Source organism: Poecilia reticulata, chromosome 2 (genome assembly GCF_904066995.2).
Source record: "Poecilia reticulata chromosome 2, P_reticulata-male-v2, whole genome shotgun sequence".
Taxonomy (NCBI): domain Eukaryota; kingdom Metazoa; phylum Chordata; class Actinopteri; order Cyprinodontiformes; family Poeciliidae; genus Poecilia; species Poecilia reticulata.
In genome coordinates, this window is record NC_088831.1 from 33743654 (window position 1) to 33769288 (window position 25635).

The following is a 25635-nucleotide window of genomic DNA, read 5'->3' on the forward strand; positions in this document are numbered from 1 at the left end:
TGATGGAGTAATTGGTCTCTTTATATTGCCCTATGGTTGTTTGTCATGTGTGTCTCTATTTTGCCCTGTGATGGACTGGTGACCTGTGCCCTCTGACCCCAACCCTGCCAGGACAACAGGCTGTAACAGAGAATGGAGGGATGAAAATGTTACAGCTAGTTCAAATGTGAACTTCAAAACATGTTATTGTTTAAAAATTACTCCTGGTTGTAAATGTCTGTGTATCCAGAAATGCCAAAAAAAATAATTTAAATGGTTTTCTTTCTTCCTTGCATTTTCTTATATAGTAAAGAGAAAATGGAATAGGTTCATAACGGTATGAGCTGGAAAAACAAATAAAAATTGAAGACTGGATATGAGAAAAGAAACTCTTTCATACCATCTGTTGTAGACTTTTAAACCATTTTCAGTTGAAGTACTTGAAATAGAATAAAATCCTCAAAAGGATGTAGGTGTAATTTCAGCTGGTTGTTCACCTCTGCACAAAATGATCTGTCCTCTGCCTTCTGCAGATTACCGATGCATTAACCCATTATATCTCTGAAATAATAGACTATTATAACATTTAAGTGCAACCCAGCTGTAAACACACAGATCACAGCTACTACTGCTTTCCAGGTCAAGAGCCTGTTATTTAGTGTAAGAGCTGCTCTTTGCTTCTGCAGCTGGGTTAAAGTGATTGCTTTTTTTCCCCACTGTTGGCCTTTGCTGAGTAGAGCAGATTACACAGAGCCCAGCGTCATTAAAAGCACACTCATTACGACACACGCGAGCCAAATCTCTGTGATCGATCAGCACCGGCCAAGTGTTCACGTGTTCACGGACGCATTTCCAAAAGCAGGTTTACTCGGAAACTGTGATGCAGCTCAGCCTTTCTGTGTCTGTCTGCAAGCTGCACAGCTTTGGATAATGTTCCCCTCTATCTCAGACCATCGTTAATGAGACTAAATCTGCCCCAGGCTATAGTAGAAATATGTTGTTAATAGACTGAGAAAAATGGTTTAATGGGTTATTATCCATCAGAGTTTCACAGTTAGTCTCCAGTAACTGAGAAATGTTTTTTATTTTTAACTCGGAGCAAACTTGAAATTAGGTGAGATGCCAGAATTGGAGATAATGAACTCATAACAACAAGAAAAAGAAAAAAAAATGTTGCAGCTAGCTAACTTTCATGATAAAAAAAAACAAAGAAAAGGAGGAGATAAAGAAACATAGTTAGATAAGAAATCTAAACAGTTTGGAAAATGTTATGCCTTCAAGCTTCACACATCTCCAGCGCCCTCTGTTGGACAGATTGGTTAAAAGCCCAACCAATGTTTCACTTTGTGTGCCTGATGCTATCATGTAACACTATAAACCTGTCTGACAGGAACGCTGCCCTCTCTGTTTCCCAGCTGGGTTACATATCAGTTCATCGCATGTTCCATGTTACTGTGGGACTGTGTCCGAGTATGTTTAAATATGTTTAAATGTCCATCCGTGTTATACATGACTACAGCAGCTAGGCTGTGTGTGGTAGCAGTTGTGGCCGTTTTGCCTCTGACTAATGGACTCATTAGAACAGGAGCGGTGCACATGTGCTCCAGCTGGGCTGTCTTCTCGCAGCCTCTGCTCTCATTAACGTTCGGCTCTCGGTGTGCGTAGGTAGGCGACTGAGTTTCTCTGCTCATTTGGTTGAGTTTGAATGTCTGTGTGCCGGTGCTGTGCTACTGTGCGTGTGTGAGATATTTCACTCGCACTTTCCAACTTATTTAATTTACTCAAAGTGGAAATCCAGTTTGCAAACACCTGGCTGATATAAAACCAAACTTTTACTTACTGTAAATTTACACTAGAGTATATCTTGCTCTCCTCCGAGGGCCACCAGATGTTCTCCTGCCAGCTCAGCCTCATAAACATCGACTGAAACAGTGATGCACCGTGTTGTTAAATTTTTAAAGGGTTAAGGCTGGCCTTTAGAGCACCATCTCTACCCCTTTCTAATTGATTTAGAGCTGCAAGTAGAGCAGGGTTCAGCTGGTTCTGGTGCTGAGGAAGAAGAAAGAGCCACCATGCAATATTATAGACGAGAAATAGGCGTCAATGCAATATTTGTGAAGGATTCATGTGAGACTACATCGAAGGAGCATATTTAATTACAAAACTTCTGTGGAGAGCTGAAGGTTTGCTTCCCATGCCGCTGCCGGCCGGGAAGTTTTGGTAGTCGTTGCTCCAGCAACCGAGACTGATCTAAGAAATTATTTAGGGAAGGTAAAACCATTGAAGACAGGGAAGAGAAGGAGAAAGCAATAAACAATACAACTATTAAACTTTCAACTTCCGGATAGTTTCATTTAGATCCAGATAAGTGGGAAAGTGCTTTGCTGGTTTAGTATCTTTATGGTTGTTGTGTTGCTGAAATGTGAACATCCAGCCTCTGTCTAGTGTTTTGCTGCCTCTAGCATGTTTTCTTCCAGCATTTCTCTATCTTTAGCTTCATCCACCTTCCAGGCAACTTAAAATGTCTTTCCTGTATGTGCAGAAGGAATTCACAGCCTGATTCTGCCACCACCATGTTTCATGGTAGGTTTGGTATGTTTAGGTTATGGATTTTTCGACCATGCATTGCATTTAGACCAGAAAGCTTAAATTTGCCTTATTTTGCCAGAGCTCCTTATTTAAGGCATCATCTGTGCTCAGATGATGATGTTAATAATGAACGTTGGACTGTACGCACTTGTACTAAAATGGATCAAGGTTTGAATCTGATTGCCAGCTTGGAAGCCGACAAAAAAAAAAAAAAAAAACTAGCTAGAAAAAGTCTGAAATGTGACCCTAAAAGGTAATAAATCCTCATTTAGATAATTGTTTGCAACACCACTTATTATATTTTTTATAGGTGTTGAAATTACAGCTTTAGGAGAGATGTAAAGTGAGGAACAGATGGTGTGTGAAATGAGGTGAAGCTTGTGGTCATTCTGTCCAGCAGCCTGTAGAGATCAGCCTGACGAGCTGTTTTTGTCCATTTTCACTTGAGAGAGTAAATCTTGGAGAAAACACACACAGACATACTTGTGGTTTTGCTGAAATTGAGTAACGTGAGACATTTATTGAACAAAAAAGTAGCAGGAGACTGATCTTTTAATAGTATTGCACATTACTATTTTGAAAAATATCTACCTTATATCCTCAACTTCACACTATTGGTCTAACTTTAGTGACGTTGTTAGATTAAAAACGTAAGACGACTCTGTGCATTGAATTAATCACATTTTTTTGCACTTGATGTGCTGATCACCATTTAAAGATGATAGAGAGAAAATTGATCTACTTAGACCTTGAGTAGGTCACTTGGTTATTTTAGTAAAATAAACAATTTCAGTAAAAGAGTGTGGTGTTTTTCCAGACAATACTGCATAGTTTGGCTGTCTTCACTTTCTAGAGTTGATCCTAACAACCCCAGGCAACCATATCACATATTTGCAGTGAAAAAATTTGACTTGTACTTAAGGCATTACAAGCACAGTCGTATGTGTTTTTCTTTTCATCTCACAAGATCCAGTCACGACAAATCACAGATGAGGAACAAAAAAGGCTTTGCTTTATTCCTTGAAACTCTTAGAACAGAGCTCATTAGTTCTGGGCAAAGACGAATATAAGAACAAACCCATACACACCATTTCCTACTGCAACCCTACAACTACATGGATCTTTGCTTGCATTCGTTAAATGAAATGCCACGGTATCCGTGTGTTGATGTTCAGCGTTTTGTTTGTGCATACAACGCCCCCCCCCCCCCACCTTGCTGTCCCTCAATAAAGAAAAAAAATGCTTGTGTGTGTACATCTGCAAGGAGCTTAATGGCTGAGCTTGTGTCAAGCCGGTGAAACATGACCATTCATATGGTAATAACCGGGCAAAAAAGAAGACAATAAATTGCTTCACGTCCTCTGAGACCGCGCTGAGGAGCGAGCAGTAGCCACTGATCTGGTGGCTTCCGATGTGTCACCATCCAACTCCTATCTCCAAGTGCCGGGATGCCGGGCTTCTGTTCAGTGAGGTGCATGCTGGAGCTGCTGCAAGGTGCTTCTGCCAAGAAGGTGGGAGATGGAGCTACTCAAAAGCTTCTGTATTAGGAAAGCAGACTGAAATCAGGTGATTGGACTTTCTCCTTTCTTGCATAATTATTTTTCAGATTGTGTTCCTGTTAAGCGAAATGTAATTCTTACTTACTGTTTTCATAGAAATACGTTGTGTAAGTGTCCTAATCTGCAAACTTGAGTTCCAAACCAATCGTGATGGATATTTAGTCATCTTCTGGGAGGAGCTATGTCAAAGTTTCCTGAGGCTTCCACATTGTTGTCCACATTGTTGCTTTACAATCTCAGCTTCCAGAGCACAAACATTAGTAGAAGTGCACTGGCCTGGATAATTTTTTGCAGTTCAGGACTGATCCTGGTGGCTGTCTCCACTCTCAGAGCTGATTTATAAGCATGTTAGTGGATGACTGAAACATTCTGCCGCTCTAAGCGAGTGGAGTAAGTTATTTTACTCCAGTGCAGCTGAGGACTGAATGCTGCTTTCCAGCTTTCAGCATAATACTCTTATTTCAGGGCGGTGTGTTAACGCTGAGGCTCCTGCACTGGTCACGCTTGTCACACAGATGTCGCGCTCCACAAATCACACACATGAATACACACTAAGCCCACAGGCAGAATGAAAACACTCAAACAATGAGAGAGTATTGTTTTTTTTTTCTTTCTTTTTTTTTTGATAATATTCTTTCACTGTGTGTTTTTAATTTCTATTAGAATTCAAAAATAACCTAGCGGTGCAGATGTGATAAAAATGTAATTATTTAATAGTATTTTCATTGGTATGAAATTAAAGTCTGCTTTGCTCTGGAGGTTTCTGAAAGCCCTCCATTGTGCTGTGTAATGTTGTTTTGCGCCGTCTCTGCTGCTGCTGTTCCTGTAGGTGAGACACGTGTTTGCACATCGTGAAGTCCTGGCTGAGGGCCAGAGTAGCAGCACAGCTCAGTGCATTCTGGGAGTAGCATGTGTAAATGAAGCTGACATGAATGGGGTTGGATCGGACCCAGACCAGTTCAACTCTCGCATATGAACCAACGGTTTGCTCATTTACATACTTGAGGACATTCGCGGACAATATGTCCCATTATTCTAACCTTCTCTACTACAAATCCGACTCCAAACCATTTACTTTTTTACCTTTTTTCTTTACTTTTAGTTTAACCTTGAACCTTTTGGCACATTACAACCACCTATTATAAAATATTTTATAAGCACAACAAAAAAAGCACATAAACGTAAGGTGAATATAAAAAAAAATTGAACAAGATTTTCAACATAAACAAAAACCTGAAAACTATAAGATGGCATTTGTGCCAACAATTTTCTTGTCTAGCCACCTTTTTGCTGCGATTCTTTTGCGGTATGTCAGTTTTGCACAATGAAGGGACTCAATTTTTTCTACATTCTTTTGTGCAAAAATTGTTCAAGTGATGTCACACTGGACAGACAGCATCTGTGAACCTCGCTTTTTAGGTTTTGCCTCAGAGTCTTAATTTTAATTATGTCTGGACTTTGGGCAATTTTAATACATGAAGAAAAGTTGATGCAAATCTTTCCGTTGTAGCTTTGGGTGTGTGTTTAGGGCCATTGTCCTACTGGAACGTTGAACCTCCTGGTCTCAAGTCTGCTGCCGCCGCTAACACAGCGAACCCGACAGTTTTTAAATGCTTCCGTGCTCCAACACAGCTGAATCAAATGAATGCATCATTACCAGGCCTCTGCATGGATGAATGACTGCTGATGAGGAAATCCAGCCTTTTGATTCAGGTGTGTTGAAGAAGTTGCAGGCTCTCTGGGACTGGAGGTGGGCACTGCCACAGAGCTCAACATGTTTTCATCTAGGATTACGTTCATTCATGTTATCAACTCTAACCAGCATTCCTAACAATTTTTTCCTTTCCGTTTTGACAATATTTTAGTAAAGTCCATTGAGTTTTTTTGAGTGGTAAAGAGCAAATATGAGAACGTTCAATTGGGATAAATTGAACTGAGGATACTTTTAATTTGTTTATGGCACATTAGCAGGTTAATGTGTCCTTGCACTTATGTCTGTGTGGTCTTTCTTCTCTATTTCTCCCAGAACTGATATAAGTGTGTTTCTCTGTTGTGTATGTATACAATAGTAGTGTTGATTTGTGACTTGTTAATTATGGCTGCCCCTCTTGCCTGCTCCCTGAAACAGAGCACAGCTGCAGGCTCCCCAGTGTAAAGCAGCGCTGCATCTAATGTCTTATTATTCACGCTGTCTGTCTGCTCACCAGCCATACTGAGCCTGAGGGACGAAGGGGAGATTTTGGTCTGTGTGTGTGTGTTTGTGATGAGGGGGTTGTGTATTAACAAAGTGGTAATGGAGGGTTAGCTCACTCTCCTAATTGGTTGGCACTACTTAATTAAAAGCGATGCGACGCTGTGATTGGAGCTGTTGATGGATGGAGGCCGAGGGACGCCATAGCGCCTTAGGATCAGAGTTATCAGATAGTGTGTGTGTGTGTATTAGCAGCACGTGCGTCTTTAGAAAGGAAGAGGAAGTCATTATCTTTTAATCATGTCCTCCTCTATTTCTCATTTTTCTCTCTTTCCTCTTTTTGTCATCATTTCTTCCTTTTGTGTCTGAAATTCTCCAGTCAGCTCCACCTCCTGATGTTTCTCCAGCTGGCTCCCAGTTTCAGTTTCATCGTCAGCTTCAATCAACCCTCTCTTTTCTGCAACACTTACCCTTCTTTCTCCTGAGGCTGATTTACTCTAAGTCTTTTCAATGTTTTTTTTTCTTACTTTAATTATCTATCAATGCGCCTACAGGTATTTCTGTTCAACTTATGCTTTAACAGACATATTTCTTATAGCCTTAAGTTTATCTAAGTTGGAGCAGAATGCTACATTCGGTATGTGATCTAAATGGATTTGGCCTTGAATCAAGCTTACTGTAAACTGAAGTGAATGAAACATTGCTGTTTGCACATTTTTTAGTTTCAAAGCACTTCAAGACCCAATTTCTTTCTTTTTTATCTTTACCTTATCACAAGACTGCAAAGTTATTATGACTACAAAATATGTTTTGTTTATTGTTTTCTTTATTGGGATACATTTTCAGCAGTCTGTACTGTTCTCATACCAATGAACAGCCTCTAATTGTGAATTATTGTGAACAGAAGCTTTATTTTAATCTAGCGATTGAAACAAACCCCCGCAAAATCAATGATCCGCTAAAAAATGTGTTTAAGAACTTTGTAGAATAAACTCTGCCTCTGTGCACAGTGCCAAGATGTTTGTTGTTGCTGGTCACCAGACTTGCATGCTTCTCACGAGGGATTTGGTCAGCTCCAAATTGCTATAGGATCATTAACAGAAGGCAGAAGGTCGATCCCTATCTTTAGTATAATAATTTTCACAATGTGAGTCAAGATCCTGTCTGGAGCTCCAGGCTGATGTCTAACGGTAATCATTTTGATGATGAATATCTGCACTAATTGCTGTCAACTTCTGGATGGTCTTGTAGTCATTTCCAGTCTTGTCTCTGATATCTTTTGGCAGCTCTTCGGTCTGTTTGAAAAGAAATTTAGGGAGAAGAAATTGATCAATGTAATTGTCATTTTGGGAAAATAACAAATAGGTTTAAGCAAGAATTTTGACCATTTAATCTGCTCTGCAAGAATTATCACATCCTGTTAAACACCTCAGTATTTTACACTTGTGCTACAAACCTCTAGATGAGGACATATGACTGTGACTAACCAGTCTATAGTTGCCAGAATGTTTCTGGAAATGACTGAAATCACTATTTCTAAGTGGTGAGGCCAACTCTGCGGATAAAAAAAACAGCAATAGTTCTTTTTTGGGGTTCCTGATTTTGCTCCTGAACATACCTGAGGGGCTGTGGGCAAAGTCAGCAAAACAGCAAAGATTGTAGGCGCCTTCCTGACAGCTCCAATGACATGTCTAACTCTGCAAAGCTCCATCACCCTCCAAAGGCTGTACTTGAGCAATTTACAGGCAGCAGTTTGGACTCAACAATGTGTCCTGTGTATTCCAGACATCCCCTCTAACATGCCATTAGGACAGGCAGCATTTAACACAGTCATCGGAATGCAACCCTTCCTTTCCTTTTTGAATGAAGAAATTAACATAGGAGTTTTCCTTTTTTATGTTGTTCTTCCTCTGTTTTGACAGTATTTGATATTTTTAAAATCCTCTCCTAACAAGTAAGAAGAACTCAACATGACATTAGGGAAATAAACAAAATGAGCCTGTTTGAATATGTCAGTGCTTCCACGTGGGGCTGCAGAAAATATGGATTCACAGTCAAAATCATATTATTAAAGTGCAATATTACAACTGCATATGACCACTTGAATGCTGTAGTTTGTTACATATGACATTTAAAGTCACTCATGCAGTAATATATTAACATTTAATAAAGATTATAGTTACATTCTACAGATCATGCATGTCCTGAGTGCAACATTGTTGAGGAAGATAAGGTGATTAAAGTGTGTTCGTTGGCACAAAAATCATCAATATTAATCTGTATAACATTTCTAAGTTTTCATAAAGTAATGCAGCTGTTTTAATGTTCATAATTGTACTTCTTATCAATGAAACACGTATGGTTGAAAAGTCTTTTGTATGATTTCCAATAATCTAATGTGTTTAATTGGTTTGAGCAATTGTCAATTAGGCTAGAAACTGTTCACACGTGTAGAAGATTTATGTTTAATGTATTATTTAAATTTATTTTTACCAACATGTTTCTTCTATCTGTAAGTATTTTTGAAATTGCTCAGCCAAAGTTCAGATTTGATTTTGATATAGCATCTGTGGAGATAGCTAAAGATTAGGGTGATGACGAAGAGCCCTTCCAATCTCCAATACCTGAAGTTCATCACTAAAAATAAATGTTAAAACATGAAGAAGGTAGGCGTTAGAAAGGTGTTTGATCACTGACAATTTTAAAAAACATTTTTAACTTGTAATATTTATATTAAATTGTTAACGAAAACATTATTTGTTTTACAACAATGACACCTCTTGTACGTTTTCTTACTTTTAGCCTTTAGTTGTTGGTCATTTCCTTTTGACTAAGCACTAAAGAAAATATCAAAATCTGCCAAGGGTATGAATCATTTTACCATCCTGTTTAACTACCAGCCTAAAAATTCACCAGAAAATGTATTTTGTTTTATAAAAGCAACAGTGGTTATTAATTTACCTCACATATTGAATTCAGTGGCTTTGCACAGGATTTTCCCCATAAACCTGCTGGGAGAAGGCGATTAGCCCAGCAGTGAAAGGCCTAAAGAAGCAGACAGGATGTTCTTTTCTCTGAAAGTGTTTGGCTACATTCATTAGCTAAACATTAATGAGCCTAATCATATGCAGGCATTCACTGAACGTGTGTGCCACAGGGCAAAGAGGTGGCTAATGTCTAAAATGAAATACAGATGCACAGCCGCTCAGACATGCAGACATCCATCCCCTCCTCTTCGGAGGAGGCTGAGGAAACCCGTGGGACTCCTGGAGTACTCTATCTCCAGCCAGTCTAAATACAGGGGAGGATTTTCCTCAACATCAAAGATAGACTAATCTCACCCCTCAGTGGCTTCCTCCGGTTGATTTTTTTTTCCCCACAAAGCAGTTTTTAGGTATAAATTGTTGAAGAATTACAATGTTAATCTCAAAGTTACCAAACTCATCCCTCACTTGATATTTCTGATTCCTTGTTTCTTAATCTTCATGTTTGATTTTTGTTGCTCTGCTTTGAAACAAGCTGTCTTCGCGCGGTGTAACCTGACTTGTGTGAACGTGTCATAACAAGCTAATGAAGGCTCTTCACAGTTGTTGTACAGTGGAAGTGCTGTGTGGGATCGGTATGTGGGAAAGGTGGGGGGCAGGGGTCTGCTTTGACACCCTAATCCTGCAGCCAAGCTTGGCTTTGTGGAAACCTTCGCTGGGAGGAGAGTGAACAAGAGACGGATGGAAAGAGAGAGAGAGGTGGGGGGATGTTTGGGTGGGGGGGGTGATAGCAGAGGGGGTGCTGCGAGTGGAGGGTTAGAGAGAGAGGGAGGGGAATGATAGGACGGCAGGATGAGGGAGATGGGGTTCGATCATTCTCCTGCTCTGACTTTGAAAGGAAACAAAGAATGGCAGAGTGGCCTGATTTATGACAGCAGGACGTGTTAGACTGTTTTAGCTGGTTAGCCTCGGCTGACCCCACGGCCTCTTATTCTGAACCTTCTTCCATCACTGCTGTGTTTGCTGAAGACATCACCACTCTGCAGCCTCCTCTGGCTTCTGTGAGTTACTCTGCCTGTCTTTATAGTTTGCTACAGGTCTTATGTGTGTGTGTGTGTGCGCGTGTGTGTGCGCGTGTTTTAAAACTATTATTAACCAAGCATTTTAGATCCTAAATAGACTGTAAAGATGCCCTGTGATGTTGTGCTTTTTTCTCTTATCTGTATTTTTGCCTTTTTCTTTCCTCATCACATGTGAATGCACAAGTATATCCAGTTAAAGTCGGATCAGAGAAATACTTTGCATCCTAAACTCAGATCACTTTGCATCCCGATATTCCATTCCTGCAAATACGTACAGAAAAAAGTTTAAAGATTCAAATGTCAGTGACATATAAAACCTAAGCCAAATGTGCAAGAGAGCTCACGCTGACAGACAGCTGGTCACATCTGCTTTTTCTGCCGCAATTAATGCACAAGCCCAGAGAGTAGTTTCTCCCCCTGCCTAAATATTTAGTTGTGGTTTTCTGTGTCTGAAGGGCAGACAGTTTGATTGCTGGCTCAGCAGCGGAGTTGGCACGTTTGTGGGTCAGACTGGCACAGGATCTGACATTGTGGAAAGGGTGGGGCCATCTTTCTGGCTGCTGGTCATTCAAGAAGAGGGGGTTGGAGTCTGGTGCAGACATGAAGGTTTTTATTTCAGGGGTTCAAGGATTTCAGTGGCAGAGGAGGAACAAATTTATAATGCAATAATTGCAGCACCATATGTTTGTAGAATGATTTATATATTCTTGAGGAGGAATTGGTGCTACCACAAACTGGCCACATTGATTTTGGTTCAGTTTTACTAATTGTTCCTTTTATGCTTCAGTTTGCAAGAGATGGACAAAGAGAACCTAAATGTAGAGTTCAAGATATTAAGAATCCCAACAAAAAATCCAAATAAATTCAATTAATTATGCATCAAAAACGGTAAACATAAAACACAATAACTACCATAGCAACGTGAAAATTAAGTAATCTTTCTCACATGTAGAGAAGAATAAATCTATGAGTGGCAATTGATAACAAAACAAATGTAAACACACACGAAAAATAAACACTTAAAACGCAGTCCTAGGCTTTCTAAATAAAGCAGAAAACTGGGGAAAGATTGTGTTTGAATGCAAACCTGATAGCATGACATTAATTAATGTGGTTAGTGCACCTATAATTCCTGAATCCTAAGTAGATGCTGCCAACGTTTCCAAATCCGTCATATTTCATGACAGACGGCACTTAAAAGCTCAAAAGGATCAAATAGAACAACACTTTGTTCTCCAGGGAGCCTTCATCTTATCTGCTCTAAAGTCTTGCTCTCTCTCGCTCTCTTGCAGCTACAGTGAACCTCACATTTCTCACAATGCCAAAGAAAATACATCTTTTTACATCTTCAGACTTCATTGAAAGTTTAACTCTTCTTTATTTAATAGCAGCATCTGCTTCGAAGTGTTATCAGTGCAGCCTGCTGTTGTTTAGTATGGCATGTTCACTGATCGGGAAGAGACTTTTGATCAGTGAACAGTGAACATTTTTTTATGTAGAACAGACTATTAATTAAACACATGAGAATAGTAGCTATAAAAAAATCAATGCAACACTTTTTAACACTTGGATTGAAGTCAGATAAGAACTTTGACGTTACTGGATTATTTTTTGTGCTGTATTATAAACTTGATCTGTTGCTGCCACTCAGATGTGCACACAGACATTCACACACACTTTTACATACCGACCTCCTCTGCCTGAGGGTTCTGGTTGTTTTTAATGGGTCACACGTGCAAACAGCTTCACACACACGCTATCAAATTTAAATTCTGACCTGGGTGACACAAAGTTTAAGGTAACCACATAAAATGATTGAATTAGTTGGTTTTTTTCCCACCGCCTCCAGTAAATAAGATGCTGTCACGTCAGACGGATGGTGTGGAAGTGGACGTTTGACAGGAGATTTCTCTTTTTGTTTTTGTTTTCTCTGCTTAGCAGACTGAAGGTGACTGAAAAGAGAGAAAGTGTCTGGAGGTCAGGAGATGACAGGAAGGCTTCTGTGTGTCGTCAGCGAGGACTTAGTGGTTGGGATGACGCTGGAAGAGGTTTGAGTGGAAGGATAAAGGGAACAAAGGAGCAGGCTTATGATTAAGGTGGATCCTGACTGAGAGAAGATGCAGTCCTTCAGCTGAGCCCGTCCTGCTTATTCTCTTTGATGATATGAGAAAGTCCCTTAGCTCTGTGTCAAGCTTTTGTTTATCTCCTGTCTGACACATTCCTTCTCTGTTTTGTTTTACTGTGTTTCCAATCTTCTAAAGTGCGTAATTTGAGGACTTTTCTGTACACGGCTCAGAAGGTGGTCAAATGTTGTAAATTTCCCAGAAGCAGCAGAAACTCCATACCCCATTGTGCAATTTACCATAGTTGCAAAGCCGTCCTCAATCTATCTTTCCATCTGTGTCCTCCCCACCATTCCCATTACCCCTTCAGATCCCCACCTCCCGCTCCCCTCTGTTATTCCCCAGTCAGCAGGGCACATATTGACCTTTGAATCCTCCCGTTTTGCTCCTATGGAGGTACTTAAAGGTCTAAGAGAGAGGAAATAGATTCAGTCAGTAAGTAATGCACAGATACACATCATTTATGTGCAAACACTGTTTTACAGGGATGTGCACCCTTCCAGAGGAAATTTTGCAACTCTTTACTTCAAGATGTAGGTCCTGTCCTCACTAAGATGGGTATCAAAATCAACTTTTTCAGGTCTTGGATGGAGGGAAAATCAGTCCTGATGATCTACTCTGCTTACCAAGTTGTTTGTTGCAGTCTGACCCTGATATTTAGGGAAACAGAGATTTTCTCCATGTTAGCCCTTTCCAAAGCCATGCAAACAGAGTCTATCTTAGATTTCTTGAATCTGATTTTGGTTTTAACCTTATTGATAGAAGGGGATCATCTCCTGCTCTGACTGCAGCTGAGGGGGACCGCTGGGTGAGGACTGGGTGTGCCTTTGTCCTGAGGAGCGGGTAATGACAGCTCCTGTTGGTTGCTGAGAAAGAGCAGGAACAGTGCATGCATTCTCACTAGTCTCCGTAAGTCTCCATTGACACCAAAAAGTCATCAGATTCACTGATGAGCTTTTTTTTCTTTTTCTAAAAAGTAGCCACATTTAGCTGCCAAGTTTCCAACTTGGCAACTCTGAAATTTCTGTTACTGTTGTCTCCAGCTTCTGGCACAGAATATGTATTACAAACCTTTGATTATTGTATTTTACTTTTTTTAAGAGAAAAATTATTTTTTGGGAATCAAATATTTAATATAGTGTAACAAGAGGCTCAGGGTTAGGGGTGACTGTTACACAACATTCAAAGCTATTCCTTAATATTTTATGACAAAGTTGCTTGTTCTCGGATCAGTAGATTAGTTTTACTGAGACATAACTCCATGGATCAGCGTGTTCTCCGGGCGGCCCGACCTCGCAGGCCGCGGGCCAGAATTCGGAGCTGTCGCAGAGAATAGTGGGCCTCTATTGTGCGTTTGTCAAACTGGCTAGCTGCTGCGGTGTGCAAACAGGCATGCTGGCACACACACAGACACTCACTGATGTTCACACACACGCACACAAACAGAGAATTTATCACTCGAACGAGTCAGTGTCAGGTCAGCCGGCTTAGCCTGTGGACAGCATTGCATTGTTGCTGGCCTCCATCTCTCTTGGACATTTAACAGTGCAGGCATTCAGTTGTTACTGGTGACTCAGGAGCAGTGGGCAGCGTTGCAAACAACACCTGCCTTCACATTATCACACAGTTGTTCTGATTAGGCTTAAAGAGCAGAGTACAAGCAGAAATTAACCCAATAGGTTGCAAGTAGTGATGTGGAATCATTTACCGTGGCTTGCAAAATAATTGATGTTACTTAAATTGTTTCACATTTTGTCCCATTAGAGATTTATTGCGGTAGACCAATGCTGAGTAATGCATATTTGCAAAGGGAAAGGAAAATGATACCTGTTTCAACAAATGTTAAAAATTGGAAAAGTTTGTGAAGTGCAATTGTATTTAGCTAAGAAAAAATCCCCACAACTTTAGTAGGGTTTGCAAAAAACCATGTAGAAGATTTTGCAAATATTTAGCAGAATGTGGTGTCATCAAAAATGTTCCTTTTTGCAAAATGGTAGTGGCAGCATCAAGCTGTGGGGATGCTTTTTTTTCTGTGAGGACAGGGAAGTTTGTCAGAGTTCATGGGGAGATAGATGGAGCTAAATACAGGGACACCCATGGACATTTTGCATCCAATCTGCCTGAAGAGTAATGAACAAATGTTTCATCATTTAAATATGGAAGCATTGGATAATTATGTGAGTCTTCAGATGGCTGTATTGTTTGTGAAATATTTGGTCAGCTGTCATGAACCCCTCAGAAAGGAACATAAAGACTGTACTTCATAATACTGGATTAAATTTTTTTTAAATAAGTTGAAACCAACACAGAGATATGCATCATGTGGTGGATTCTCCTAACAGCTGGGATTATTGTCACAAAGCTTCTGTGTCTCAGTATTCCAGTTTTGGTCTATCTCGGCATTGTTAGAGTTACAGAACAGGGTGTGGAAATGAAGCATGCTCAGTTTGGCTTAAAAATAGCTCAAAATGAATCTTAGTTTTCTAAACAACAACCACACAAAAAAACAATTCAATCAGGCTGATTCAGGAGTAAAGTACTATCTTTCATGGAAAATGAGAAGTGCTCCACTTATCTAGGATTGGCTAGTCTTCATCATACTGACCTTTCTGTGTTCTTTGATATTTTTCATGCTCTTTTAAGCCACTCTGTAGACTAGACTTAAACTCTTTAGTTATTTTAGAGCTTGTGTCTTTCTTGACACATTTCTCTCATTCTTTTCTTTTTTTTCTATCTTAATTTATTTTACGAAAATTCTTAAAAGCGTACTCTTGGATTCATCTGGTCTTATTTAAATTATTGCCTTTTATTCACATGCTTGGGGGGAAAAAAACTGTGTGATGCGTCCATCAGTATTTCTACTTTGGGATGTTATTTTAGGCACTCATAAATGATCCTTTAAACTCCACTCGCTCAGCTGATATTATTCAAATACTCAGAGAAAATTGTCTTCTCTAGCTAGTATATTGAAAGTGTTGTTTTTGCAAAGCTGCTAAATATTCTGTGAGTGAATGAAAAGTGTGTATGTCTGAGGCATTTAGCATTCCCTAACCAGAACCTGGAACTGGTACCATGTGGTGCCAATCTAACCAGCCTGGCAGTGTGATCCTGGGGCCGTCATACACACCAACACACACAGAACAGCAAGCCTCAGCCGAGCTAATGACTCATCTCTCTCTGTCCCCCCTCCCATGTCTCTTTCTCTCTTTTCTCTCTCTGTCTGTTCCTCTATTTGTCTGTCTTTGTCTGTACAGGAGACATCACTCAGAAGGGCTATGAGAAAAAAAGAAGCAAGCTGCTGGCGCCCTACATCCCACAGATACAAGGTAAGCGTCACCGGCCTGTTGGATCGATTCTGTCGAGAGAAGATTTGACTTAGCTCCGGCTGCATAAGTGAATAACAGGGAGGATGTGGGGACCAATGAAATGTGGAAAAACAAAACCTCTTTTACATATTTTGCTTTGCAAACAGTTTTAAAAATAACATGGAACAGTATGTACTAATAAAGTTTTCATAAAGGGGATTTTAACTCAGTTACGCTTTGCTCATGTGTTCCTGTAAGTCCGCCTGCGTGCTTCAGGCCAGAGAGCCTTGGATATGAAAGCATATGTGAGATTGCAGTTTTTCTGATTAACAATTCACTTTCAAAAATAAGTAGAAAGCTACATCGATTGTAGTCATTTTAATTTTGGTGTTTTTGGTGAGTGACATATGAATATTTTACGGGACTGCTTGAAATGCTATTAAACTGTTGGTGAAAAGGTTACGTCCACTTTATTGGCATGAAAGTTAAAATAATTCTGTAATTTTAAGTGGTCGCAGAGAACCCACATACTTTCTGTTGCCTTCAGCATTTTTCTGCTGGATGTTTGACCACTCTTCATGGGGGAATTGATGTAGCTCATGTAAATTGTTCGGCCTTTAAACACAGTCTTATTTCCAATATGGTTGAGGTAAAGACCTTTCCAGTAGTAAAGACAGCCTGCTTTATTCTAAATCTGTTTTAGATTTAAATCCTTGTTGTTCTGCTGGAACACCAAGTTTCAGACATCTTATCGTTGATCTGAAATGTTGAAGAACTCAGACACAGAGTCTTTCTCATTCTACCGTATCAACTTTTTGTGTTGATAAAGCCGACAATAAATCAGGCCCTTAGCATACTCCTTCCGCCACTATGCTTGTCAGTCCTTATGTTTTAAAACTTCACTTTGATTCCTCCAAAGATACGTCTTGTCAGTTTGGAGAAATCTTTGCCTTAATAGACCATCAAACCTTTCACCATATAAATTTAGCTTCATATTTAATTTGTGCTTGAAGTTGTTTATTTTTGGAACAGGGCCTTCATTGCTGCACAGTGAACAATATTGTGATACTGTTCAAGTGATCGAAAAGCTTCTAGTTTCTGGAAGACTTGAGTCTGGGTGCTTCCTTAAGATATTTAGCAAGTTTCCTTTGTGTGAAAGCAACAGATAAAGTGACATGAATGAAACTTGAACACAAATGAGTCTTCCAAAATCAAAACAAAATCAAAATTTGACAAATCAGACTGATATAGCTTCCCCAGATCCCTGAGACACCAAGCTTGAGCCCGAGATTTGTGGTAAGACTTTTGTTTATTCAAACATTACCTTTTCCAATAGGAGTTGTCAAAAAATCAGGTAAACTGCTGTCAAAGACTTGTTCATTGCTACAAAAGACTGTAGATGTATCTGCAACTCACTAATATTTCAAATATTGACGGAAAGGTGTCACTCAGCTAGTCTTATTGTACAAAATATTTTAGTTCCTTTGTAGAATTTAGATGATTTGTTTTCTAAAATGTGAAACTAGAAATATGTTTTAGCTAAACTCGCCCAGCTTTCAAAATCTTAGTTCTTTAGTATGCTTAATAAGCTGCTTTTTTACGCAAAAGAGTTACTGACTCCTGTCTTAGATGCACAAAAGTGCAAATTATAAGGTTAAAACACATGGAGAGTTTTAGGAGCTTTCAGGCACAAAAAGAAGACATGATAGAAGAAATTAGTGGCACAACATATTATTCTCTCATTACTGACATGAGAGAAAAACATGTGCTTTATGTGTTTAAAGGGTTTTAAACCAGCACTTGTAATACAAATGTTTTTTGGATTAAATTGCACCTAATTTGATGGGTCACAGTCAATATAATAACAGTATTTATATATCAGAGAAGTGTATTTATCCCTGCTTTGGAGGCAGATTCTGCCTGCATTCGAAGTGAATACCAAAAGTTGCCACTGCTCCATCTTCCATCTACTCCCCACAGTTTTCAGTTCGGCCTGCTTCGACAGGCTTGAGTGGAAACCAGAGTCTACAGTGGGCTTCCAGCTCCAGGCTTTCCACTGGAATTAGCAGGACTGTTATTTAGCTTGGGCGGATCATTTCCTTCATTCTCCCGATCCATCACTTTTTGTTAGTTTTGTGTGATTCTTTGTTTAATCTTTTTGAGTCCAAAACCAAATGGTTTAACTTAAGCCAGTAGCATGTGTCCTGAAACTTTGCACATGGGTTTTGGATTTCTTAAGAAACTATTTCAGTACAAATAATCTGGTTAAGATTTAACAGACACAGAGTGAGAGCTGTTCAGGATATCGTGGGCTCCTAAAATCTCAAAAGCTTGAGATTTTTTTTCTTTTGATTTATTGTTGATATCCTTTAATGTTTCAGTATGTATTTGTTTTTCTGTAAATAGCATTTCTGTGTCATACTTCTGAAATGTTTAAATATAATATGTGTTTTAATAGAATATGCAAAGTTATTTAGAAAAACCTGCATGTTTCAGGTACAGAAACATGCAGATGTCGAAACTTATAAACTTTCAAATTCAGAAGATTCTAATAAGAACAAAAGATTTAAAAACTATCTGGAAACATGCTTGCAAAAAATGGATCATCTTGGATAAACTGAACGATTGCTCTGAAATGGTATATGAAATTAAAAAATCCAGAGTTGTTGACTAGATTCAATTATATTTTTTTTGAATATTTGAAAACTAACACCTTCATAAACAGCTACGAAACAGAAACAGCTTATGTCCAAAATAGACGAAAATGAGATGATTTTGAAAAAATAAAACTGAATGAAGGTAGTAATGTACAATAAGAACGCTTTATTAATTCAAATTAATTCAATTTAAAATATTATTTAACTTGCTATATGTCATTAAATTAAATTTAAAGTTACTTCATTGTCATATTTGTTTGACATGACAACTTAATGCATTTAATGTATTTACTTGGATAAACCTAACTTGATTACTTGTAACATATGTACTTTCTTTTTTTTAGTAGTCATACGTAAATGTTTCAGATCATCAAACTAATTTTAATCAGACAAAAGTAACCTTGGTAAATCCAAAAAGCAGTTTGAAATTTTGTCAGATCTATAATATCAATGACAGCATTTTGTATTTACTGAAGTTATCATTTTTCTAATATTTTGAAAACTTAAACCTTCTAAGTGCCGCATTATAGCAAAAATAGAAGGAATCTGTGAGGAGGCAGACACCTTTTCACAGCACTGTCGCAATCAATATGCACCATTAGAATTTTATGGGCTACTAATGTGAAATTAACTTGATGGCAAATCAAGTGAATTGTTTAAGCCTTTCATATTAAATTTAGATTATTCTTTATGTTTCACCAAATAGGGTTCAGGATGAGTTAAATAGTTTTTACAAAAGCAAAACTGATTTTTTTTTTATATTTCCCAATGTAAATAACTCGATGGGAGGGAGCTTTTGTTAGGATGACATGTTCTGCTGACCTCACCAGCACGCTGCAGGACCTTCCTGTATTTTGCTATGCAGCTGGGGAACCAAACCACAGTTGGTCAGGACGCTCTGTTGTTGCTGACCAATAGAAGTTGGTCAGCAGGCGATGAGCACGCTTTAACTTCCTCAGGAAGTTGAGCTTCTGTTGCTCCTTTCCCTGTTGGTGGGGAAACATGCCTAGATATGAAAAATATTTTCCTTTTATATGCAGAGGGATGACAATTTCTTGAATTCCTGGGATTTTTAGATTTGCAATACTGGAAAAAAAATACAAATCCTTTTATGCCTTTATGATTTTTATTTTAAAGTTTCAGATAGCAATTGTAAGGGTGTTTCCAGTATATTGAAGTACCGTATTTTCCGCACTATAAGGCGCACCGGATTATAAGGCGCACCTTTAATGAATGGCCTATTTTAAAACTTTTTTCATATATAAGGCGCACCGCATTATAAAGCGCATAGAATAGATGCTACAGTAGAGGCTGGATTTACGTTATGCATCCACTAGATGGAGCTGCACTAAAGGGAATGTCAACAAAACAGTCCGACTCAGGTCGGCGAGGAGAGCCTTCCGCAACTGGGCTGGGGCGTGGCCGGACGATGGTCACCCTTCTCCGTTCGCGCACAGCATGTTGGTGGAGAACTTGGTGCTAAATGACCTGCAGACACCTGATTATCAGGTAGGTCGGTAGATACCTAGACATCATATACATGTGTTCATGTCTATGGGTAGATAGGTCAGTCAAACTTTATTAACAAACCAGCGTTCTGACAACTATCCCAGCATGCACCGCGCGCTTCTTCTTCTACGGGTGAAAATGATGTCGGCGGCTGCTTACCGTAGTTGCTAGACCTGTTGTGGCTCAATATTGGTCCATATATAAGGCGCAATATATATGGCGCACTGTCAGCTTTTGAAGAAATTGAAGGTTTTTAGGTGCGCCTTATAGTGCGGAAAATACGGTATGCAACTTTTCATTGTACAACCACATCCAAGAGCATATAACTTAACTTTCAGAAAAGTCAGAAGGAAGTTGATATTATATATTAGTCAAAATTAGATACTAAGTAATATTTGAGTTGTAAAAACTCTCAGGTGCTTTTCCTTTAATCGAAATAACATCTGAAGGCCTTTTATTTTATCTGTAAAAGGTAGAGACTATAGTTTGCATTGATCTTAGGAGTTTTTAATTATCTCCTGCTGCTCATGGATGTCAATAACTGCTGACACTACCTTGAATAAAACCAAATATTCCATTTGATTACTGAGGAATAAACCTTTAAGAGGTTTATGTTTCTCAATCACGTTTTTAAAGCTATCACTTTACAGTTAACGACATAAACCACATTGATTTCATCAATGTCGCTTTTTTTTGTGACTGCAACTTCTTACTCAATTTTTGTCATAAATTTGGTATGTAGGAGGTGATACACAGACATGCATCATTATGACTCACAGCAGTAACCAAGTGCTGTCTTGAGACAGGTGATATAAATTCATCAGTGTACGCTGAGAACCAATAAAGACATCTGCTGTGACCAAGCAGACCCCTGATTGGCTGAGTGTTGTGTTTCTGGGTGGGGTGTTCTGCCCAGCAACCGGGTCTACCGTCCTGGCTCGCTTTATGGACCTGTTTCCCTTTGGGAGATGCGGAAAGGCTGTTGTGTGACCGGACTGTCAGAGCGATGAAGGGGCATATATTAATGTGTGAAGGCATACACCGAATGGCAAACACACAGTGTCGGTCCATAAATGTTTTATGTTTTCAGTGTTGTATCTCATATGTTTAATGCTCATTTGACAAAATCAGAAATGTTAATTTAATTGAATTATGCAATTAAGCTCTGCTGTGTGTCTGCTGCTGCTCTGAGAGTTGCTGACCGTGTAGAAATCATTGATCCTCGTTTAGCTACCTCTGAAAAACCCGGCTGTTTGATACCTGGATGGATGGATGGATGGATGGATGGATGGATGGCTGGCTGGCTGGCTGGCTGGCTGGCTGGCTGGCTGACTGACTGACTGACTGACTGACTGACTGACTGATAGGCCAGCCAGGTAAATTCAATATGCTGCAGGCTAAATGGTTTACCAGAAAGCTGTCAAATGCTAATTGTGGCTTAGTTTTTATATTTAAAGGAAGAGCAAGTCTGTGCTGTAAAGCAATAGAGGTTACAAAAATGAACTCTACAATAAGGAAGCAGGCCAGTGATAAAGCTTCACTTTTCAGATATTCATTTGTTAAATAAAAGTTAAAATAAAATCCCAATGAAATACACTGAAGGTCATTGTTTTAATTGAGTGTAGAATGATGCAGCACATTCAAAGTGTTTGAACACATTGTGTTGTGAAACCATAGGAGAAGTGAAGCCAGTGATTGGAAGATTGGTGTTGAAGCAGTGGTTTTAGGTTTCATTTCTGATGCTAATTAGTAAATATTTAATGTCTGCTCCTTCTTGACACTCTTAGTATCTAATCATCTCCTTTCAGTTACCTCTGTGAAATCTGCATTTACTTTATTTGAAAAACTTTGGTTTAGTTTTTAAAGCTGTAAGAGAGACTGGTTGAGTCAAATACTTTCTAATTTTCAAATTGATAAATGCAAAGAAAGCAGACTAAGTGTTAAAGGATTACATTTATATAATGAAAAATAGATCTGGCTGAAAAATAATTAGCACACTCGATTCCATTAAGGGGACATTCAGTAAATTGATTAATGTACTAAATTGATTAATGTACCATTATTCAATTGATGTTTTGTTTCTTTCTATAAACTTCAGTTCTGTTTTGTCTGCAGGTGTAGATCCATCTTTGCAAATTGACAACAGGATCCAGGCCTCCTCCCAAGTTGTTCTTCCAGTTTCCAAACACAACAAGTCCCGGGCCGGCAATGCCCGTGATGAGCGCTTCAGATCTGGTAAAAAAAAAAAAAAAAAAAAAAAAAACAGCTCAATCTCTGAAAAATCTAAATGTTCACTATTTCTTCAATCACTTAAAACAAACACCTTTCCATAGATCTGCACACAGAGGCCGTCCAAGCTGCTTTGGCAAAGTACAAAGAGAGGAAAATGCCAATGCCCTCGAAGAGACGATCTGTGTTAGTTCAGTCTTCAGTCGAGGCGTGCACCCCACCTGGTGAGTCTCCTTCTCCACCTTTACCTGCGCTAAAGCAAACTCCTCATGTTTGAGATCCGTGTTCTCGCTGGAGCTTCATCAATCCCATGAGTACTGGAGTGTGGGATGGTGACCCTGATTTGCTCTAGTGATTAATAAAGATGCTGCCAAGCATTTGCCTCTGGAAAGAAAGTGTGTAGTTTGATGAATGTGTTCATTCTTTGTAACTACAAAGGACTCAGTTCTTGACGTCGTGTTCCCAGGCCGACCTTCCCACATGTGCCGCATCACGGAGGCGTTATCAGATTTTTAACTTCGTCTCTCAATGTCGACATTTTACCTGTTTTTATAACTGATTGTATTGTGTGGGCCAGTTCATTTGAATTTTAGATATTTTATTTCCTTTTCACATCTTTCTGCTTTCAAGGCCCCGCTTGGCGCTTTCATATTTCTTCTAATTCTTCAGTGAATAATTTGTGTTTGATTTGGTAACAATGTTTCAAACGCTGATGTGCTTTTATTATTGGTGTATGGGTGGAAGGAGAGGGGGAGAGCTGGAGCCTGAAGGCTTACATTAAAAGAGAGGACATAACAGAGGAACAAATAACCAAATGAAGATCTTCAACAGTGAAAAGAAAGAGTTAATGTCTTCAAAGATTCTTCAACTCTGGGGTTTTTATTGTTCTTCATTGAGGTATGTGATTTTAAAGTCAAGAGCATATTTTACAACTAAGGTGTTCTTGACAAGCTGGACAATACCTCTGAAATCCGCCTGTCCTCTGTGATGGCCATGAGTCTAAGAATTTCAGGAGTAAATTTTCATCAAACAAGGTTGCATGAGTGCTCCCACCCAGTTCAGTTGTCATAGCAGCCGTGTTCCTATTCATTGGATTCAATTTCATTTTAAATTAAACATGCATCCATCATAGTGTTGTGTCTGGTTTCACAATTTCAGGTTTTCCTGAAGCTTTGACCCTCCAATATTGTTTATGTATTACCATTTAAGAACTGATACACAAAGTGTTTTTAGAGCAGCATTGAAAGTATTTTTTTAGCCTTCCTTTAATGACAAAAAATGTGTTAATTTATATCAGGACCAGAGGTGATGTCACATCACCATGTGAGAAAACAGGCTCAAATCAAAGTTTTGTCAATCAAAACCGGTTTTGGAGAAAACATGTTAGACTTTCTTTAGAATTCTATATTAGCAATTAGCACAATTAGTATAAAAAGAGTGATCTCTGTGCGCTTATTATTGCGCATAGATTTCCAATACAATTCCAGTTCCAGCATAGTAAAAAAGGTTAGAAGCTCACATGGATAAAACTGAGAAGTTTCGCTGTACTCTACACGACCTTCCTGTTATCTGCTTTATGTCAGTCTCTCTCTCGCTGTCTCACAGCAGGAATAGACAGCTGACATGTCTTGATCTTGCAACTGTTTACGTATCAGAAAGCCTCTTTTTTATCTGACTTTATTTTCAAACAGGCCACAGTTTATTCTTTGAAAAGCTGTTGTTTCAGCTCTAAAGCAGGAATCACCTAAATATTGCAGTTTATTGAAAAAATCTTTGTTCAATAATCTTTGTTCTTTGTGAACAGTGAAAGTATAAGAAACAGACAAATGAACATAAAAGATTGAATGTGTTTAATTTACTTGCAGTGTAATTTGAGGTACACAAGAAAACATTAGAAAGCTCTCTAATGGGCCACCTGCTGTTTGATAAATAAATATGGTAAACATTTCAACCCTAATCAATTTTCTCCTCAGTATCTTTCTGACTACGTACTGCTGTTGCATCATTGTGCTGCTGTACAGCAGCATAACCATCTACAGTGACTCTTTAGAGAAACTTGGATAATTTCAGTTTCTAAATCATTTAATTTCCTGTTGGGATGAATTAAGTATTTTTGAATATCATTTGAAATTAATGTTTATTTTATATTCAATAGCTACACTCCTAACCCTAGTTCACTTTGGAAAAATAGTCCTGCAGATTATCTGTATTTCTTAGCCAGGTGCATTCAGCTTAAGAAAGATTTAAATTATCATTCTAAGAAAACTGAATGTTAATTTTTGCACATATTTTCAGTGATGCTCCCATTTTCTTCAGGTTATGAAGAGGTGCTTCCTCTGGCATAGTTTACCACCAGATAGGAGTTTTACTATTTTGCTGTTTGTTTGCGGGAAGACGTATACCACTGGTGCAATAACTGAAGTCTCGGTTATAGTCTGTTTTACCTCCTTTTTTATTGTATGTACTTATGTCTGTTTCTACAACCCTGTCTACCTGAACCATGCACTTTCTCTCTGTATATAATGTTGTCTCCTGGTGATATATACGCCTTCTTCCTTCAGCCTCCCTCTTTCTACTTTAAATTTATTCCCTGACCCTCTCCTTCCCTCCCTCGCTCGCCTAACTGTGTCAAAGTTACTGGAGAGTGAGAGAGAGCAGAGACGGGCAGAGGGATAACAAACAGAATCATAAATGTGAGATAACCCGCATGAGCCGTGCGATGGTAGAGACATTAAATTGGTTCATTCTAATTCCACCTCCTCCGTCCCTCTTCTGACAGCCTCGACAAAACCAAATATCAGCTTAAAGCGAGCAGCAGCGGTTCTTAATAGTGTCTCAGCTGGTGGACTTGTCTTGTTAATATATTCTGTGGGTGATTAGAAAGAATAATCATCTGAAGTCGTTTTAGGAGAAGAAATATCCATCAGGCATGTGCTGATCACACACAGGGTCGAAATCCGTCTTCTAAACCTTTCTGTTCTCTTAATGCCTGTCTCTCGCTCTCTGTGGGTAGTTTTTGTAATTCATTAATGCTTTGTTATGCACAGCAGGCTGGAAATCTTTCGTCTAATATTTTAAGATGTTTGAAGGATTTTTGTGTTTGTCTTTAAAACATGCCCCCGTTTTCACATTGAAAGAGGAATGGCTGGAAAAACTTTTTAAAATCTTTATATATATATATATATATATATATATATATATATATATATATATATATATATATATATATATATATATATATATATTACTTAGTCCTCTTCTTGAACTCATGTCGGCAGAACATCAGTGAAAAGAAGCCCTTCTGTTTTTCAAACACAGAAAACTGGCTTTGATTTAACTCAACTTATGTTTTTTTAAAGCTGAACTTGTATGCCCTCATGTATTTTGTTCATAAATGTATTCTATAGCAAAATAGTATTGGACTGTTC

The 25635-nt window shown here is 38.8% G+C and overlaps 1 protein-coding gene across 11 annotated transcripts in view; it reads left to right on the forward strand.

Moving 5' to 3' along the window:
* Positions 1–25635, forward strand: part of LOC103461644 (DIP2 acetate--CoA ligase A) — an 86941-nt gene that overhangs the window by 31839 nt on the left and 29467 nt on the right. For all 11 annotated transcript variants that reach the window (XM_008403925.3, XM_008403913.3, XM_008403915.3 and 8 more), the window contains exons 3-5: positions 15762–15833; positions 22094–22213; positions 22312–22431. In XM_008403925.3, the coding sequence (XP_008402147.1) occupies positions 15762–15833; positions 22094–22213; positions 22312–22431 (312 nt within the window). The remainder of the gene's footprint in view (positions 1–15761; positions 15834–22093; positions 22214–22311; positions 22432–25635) is intronic.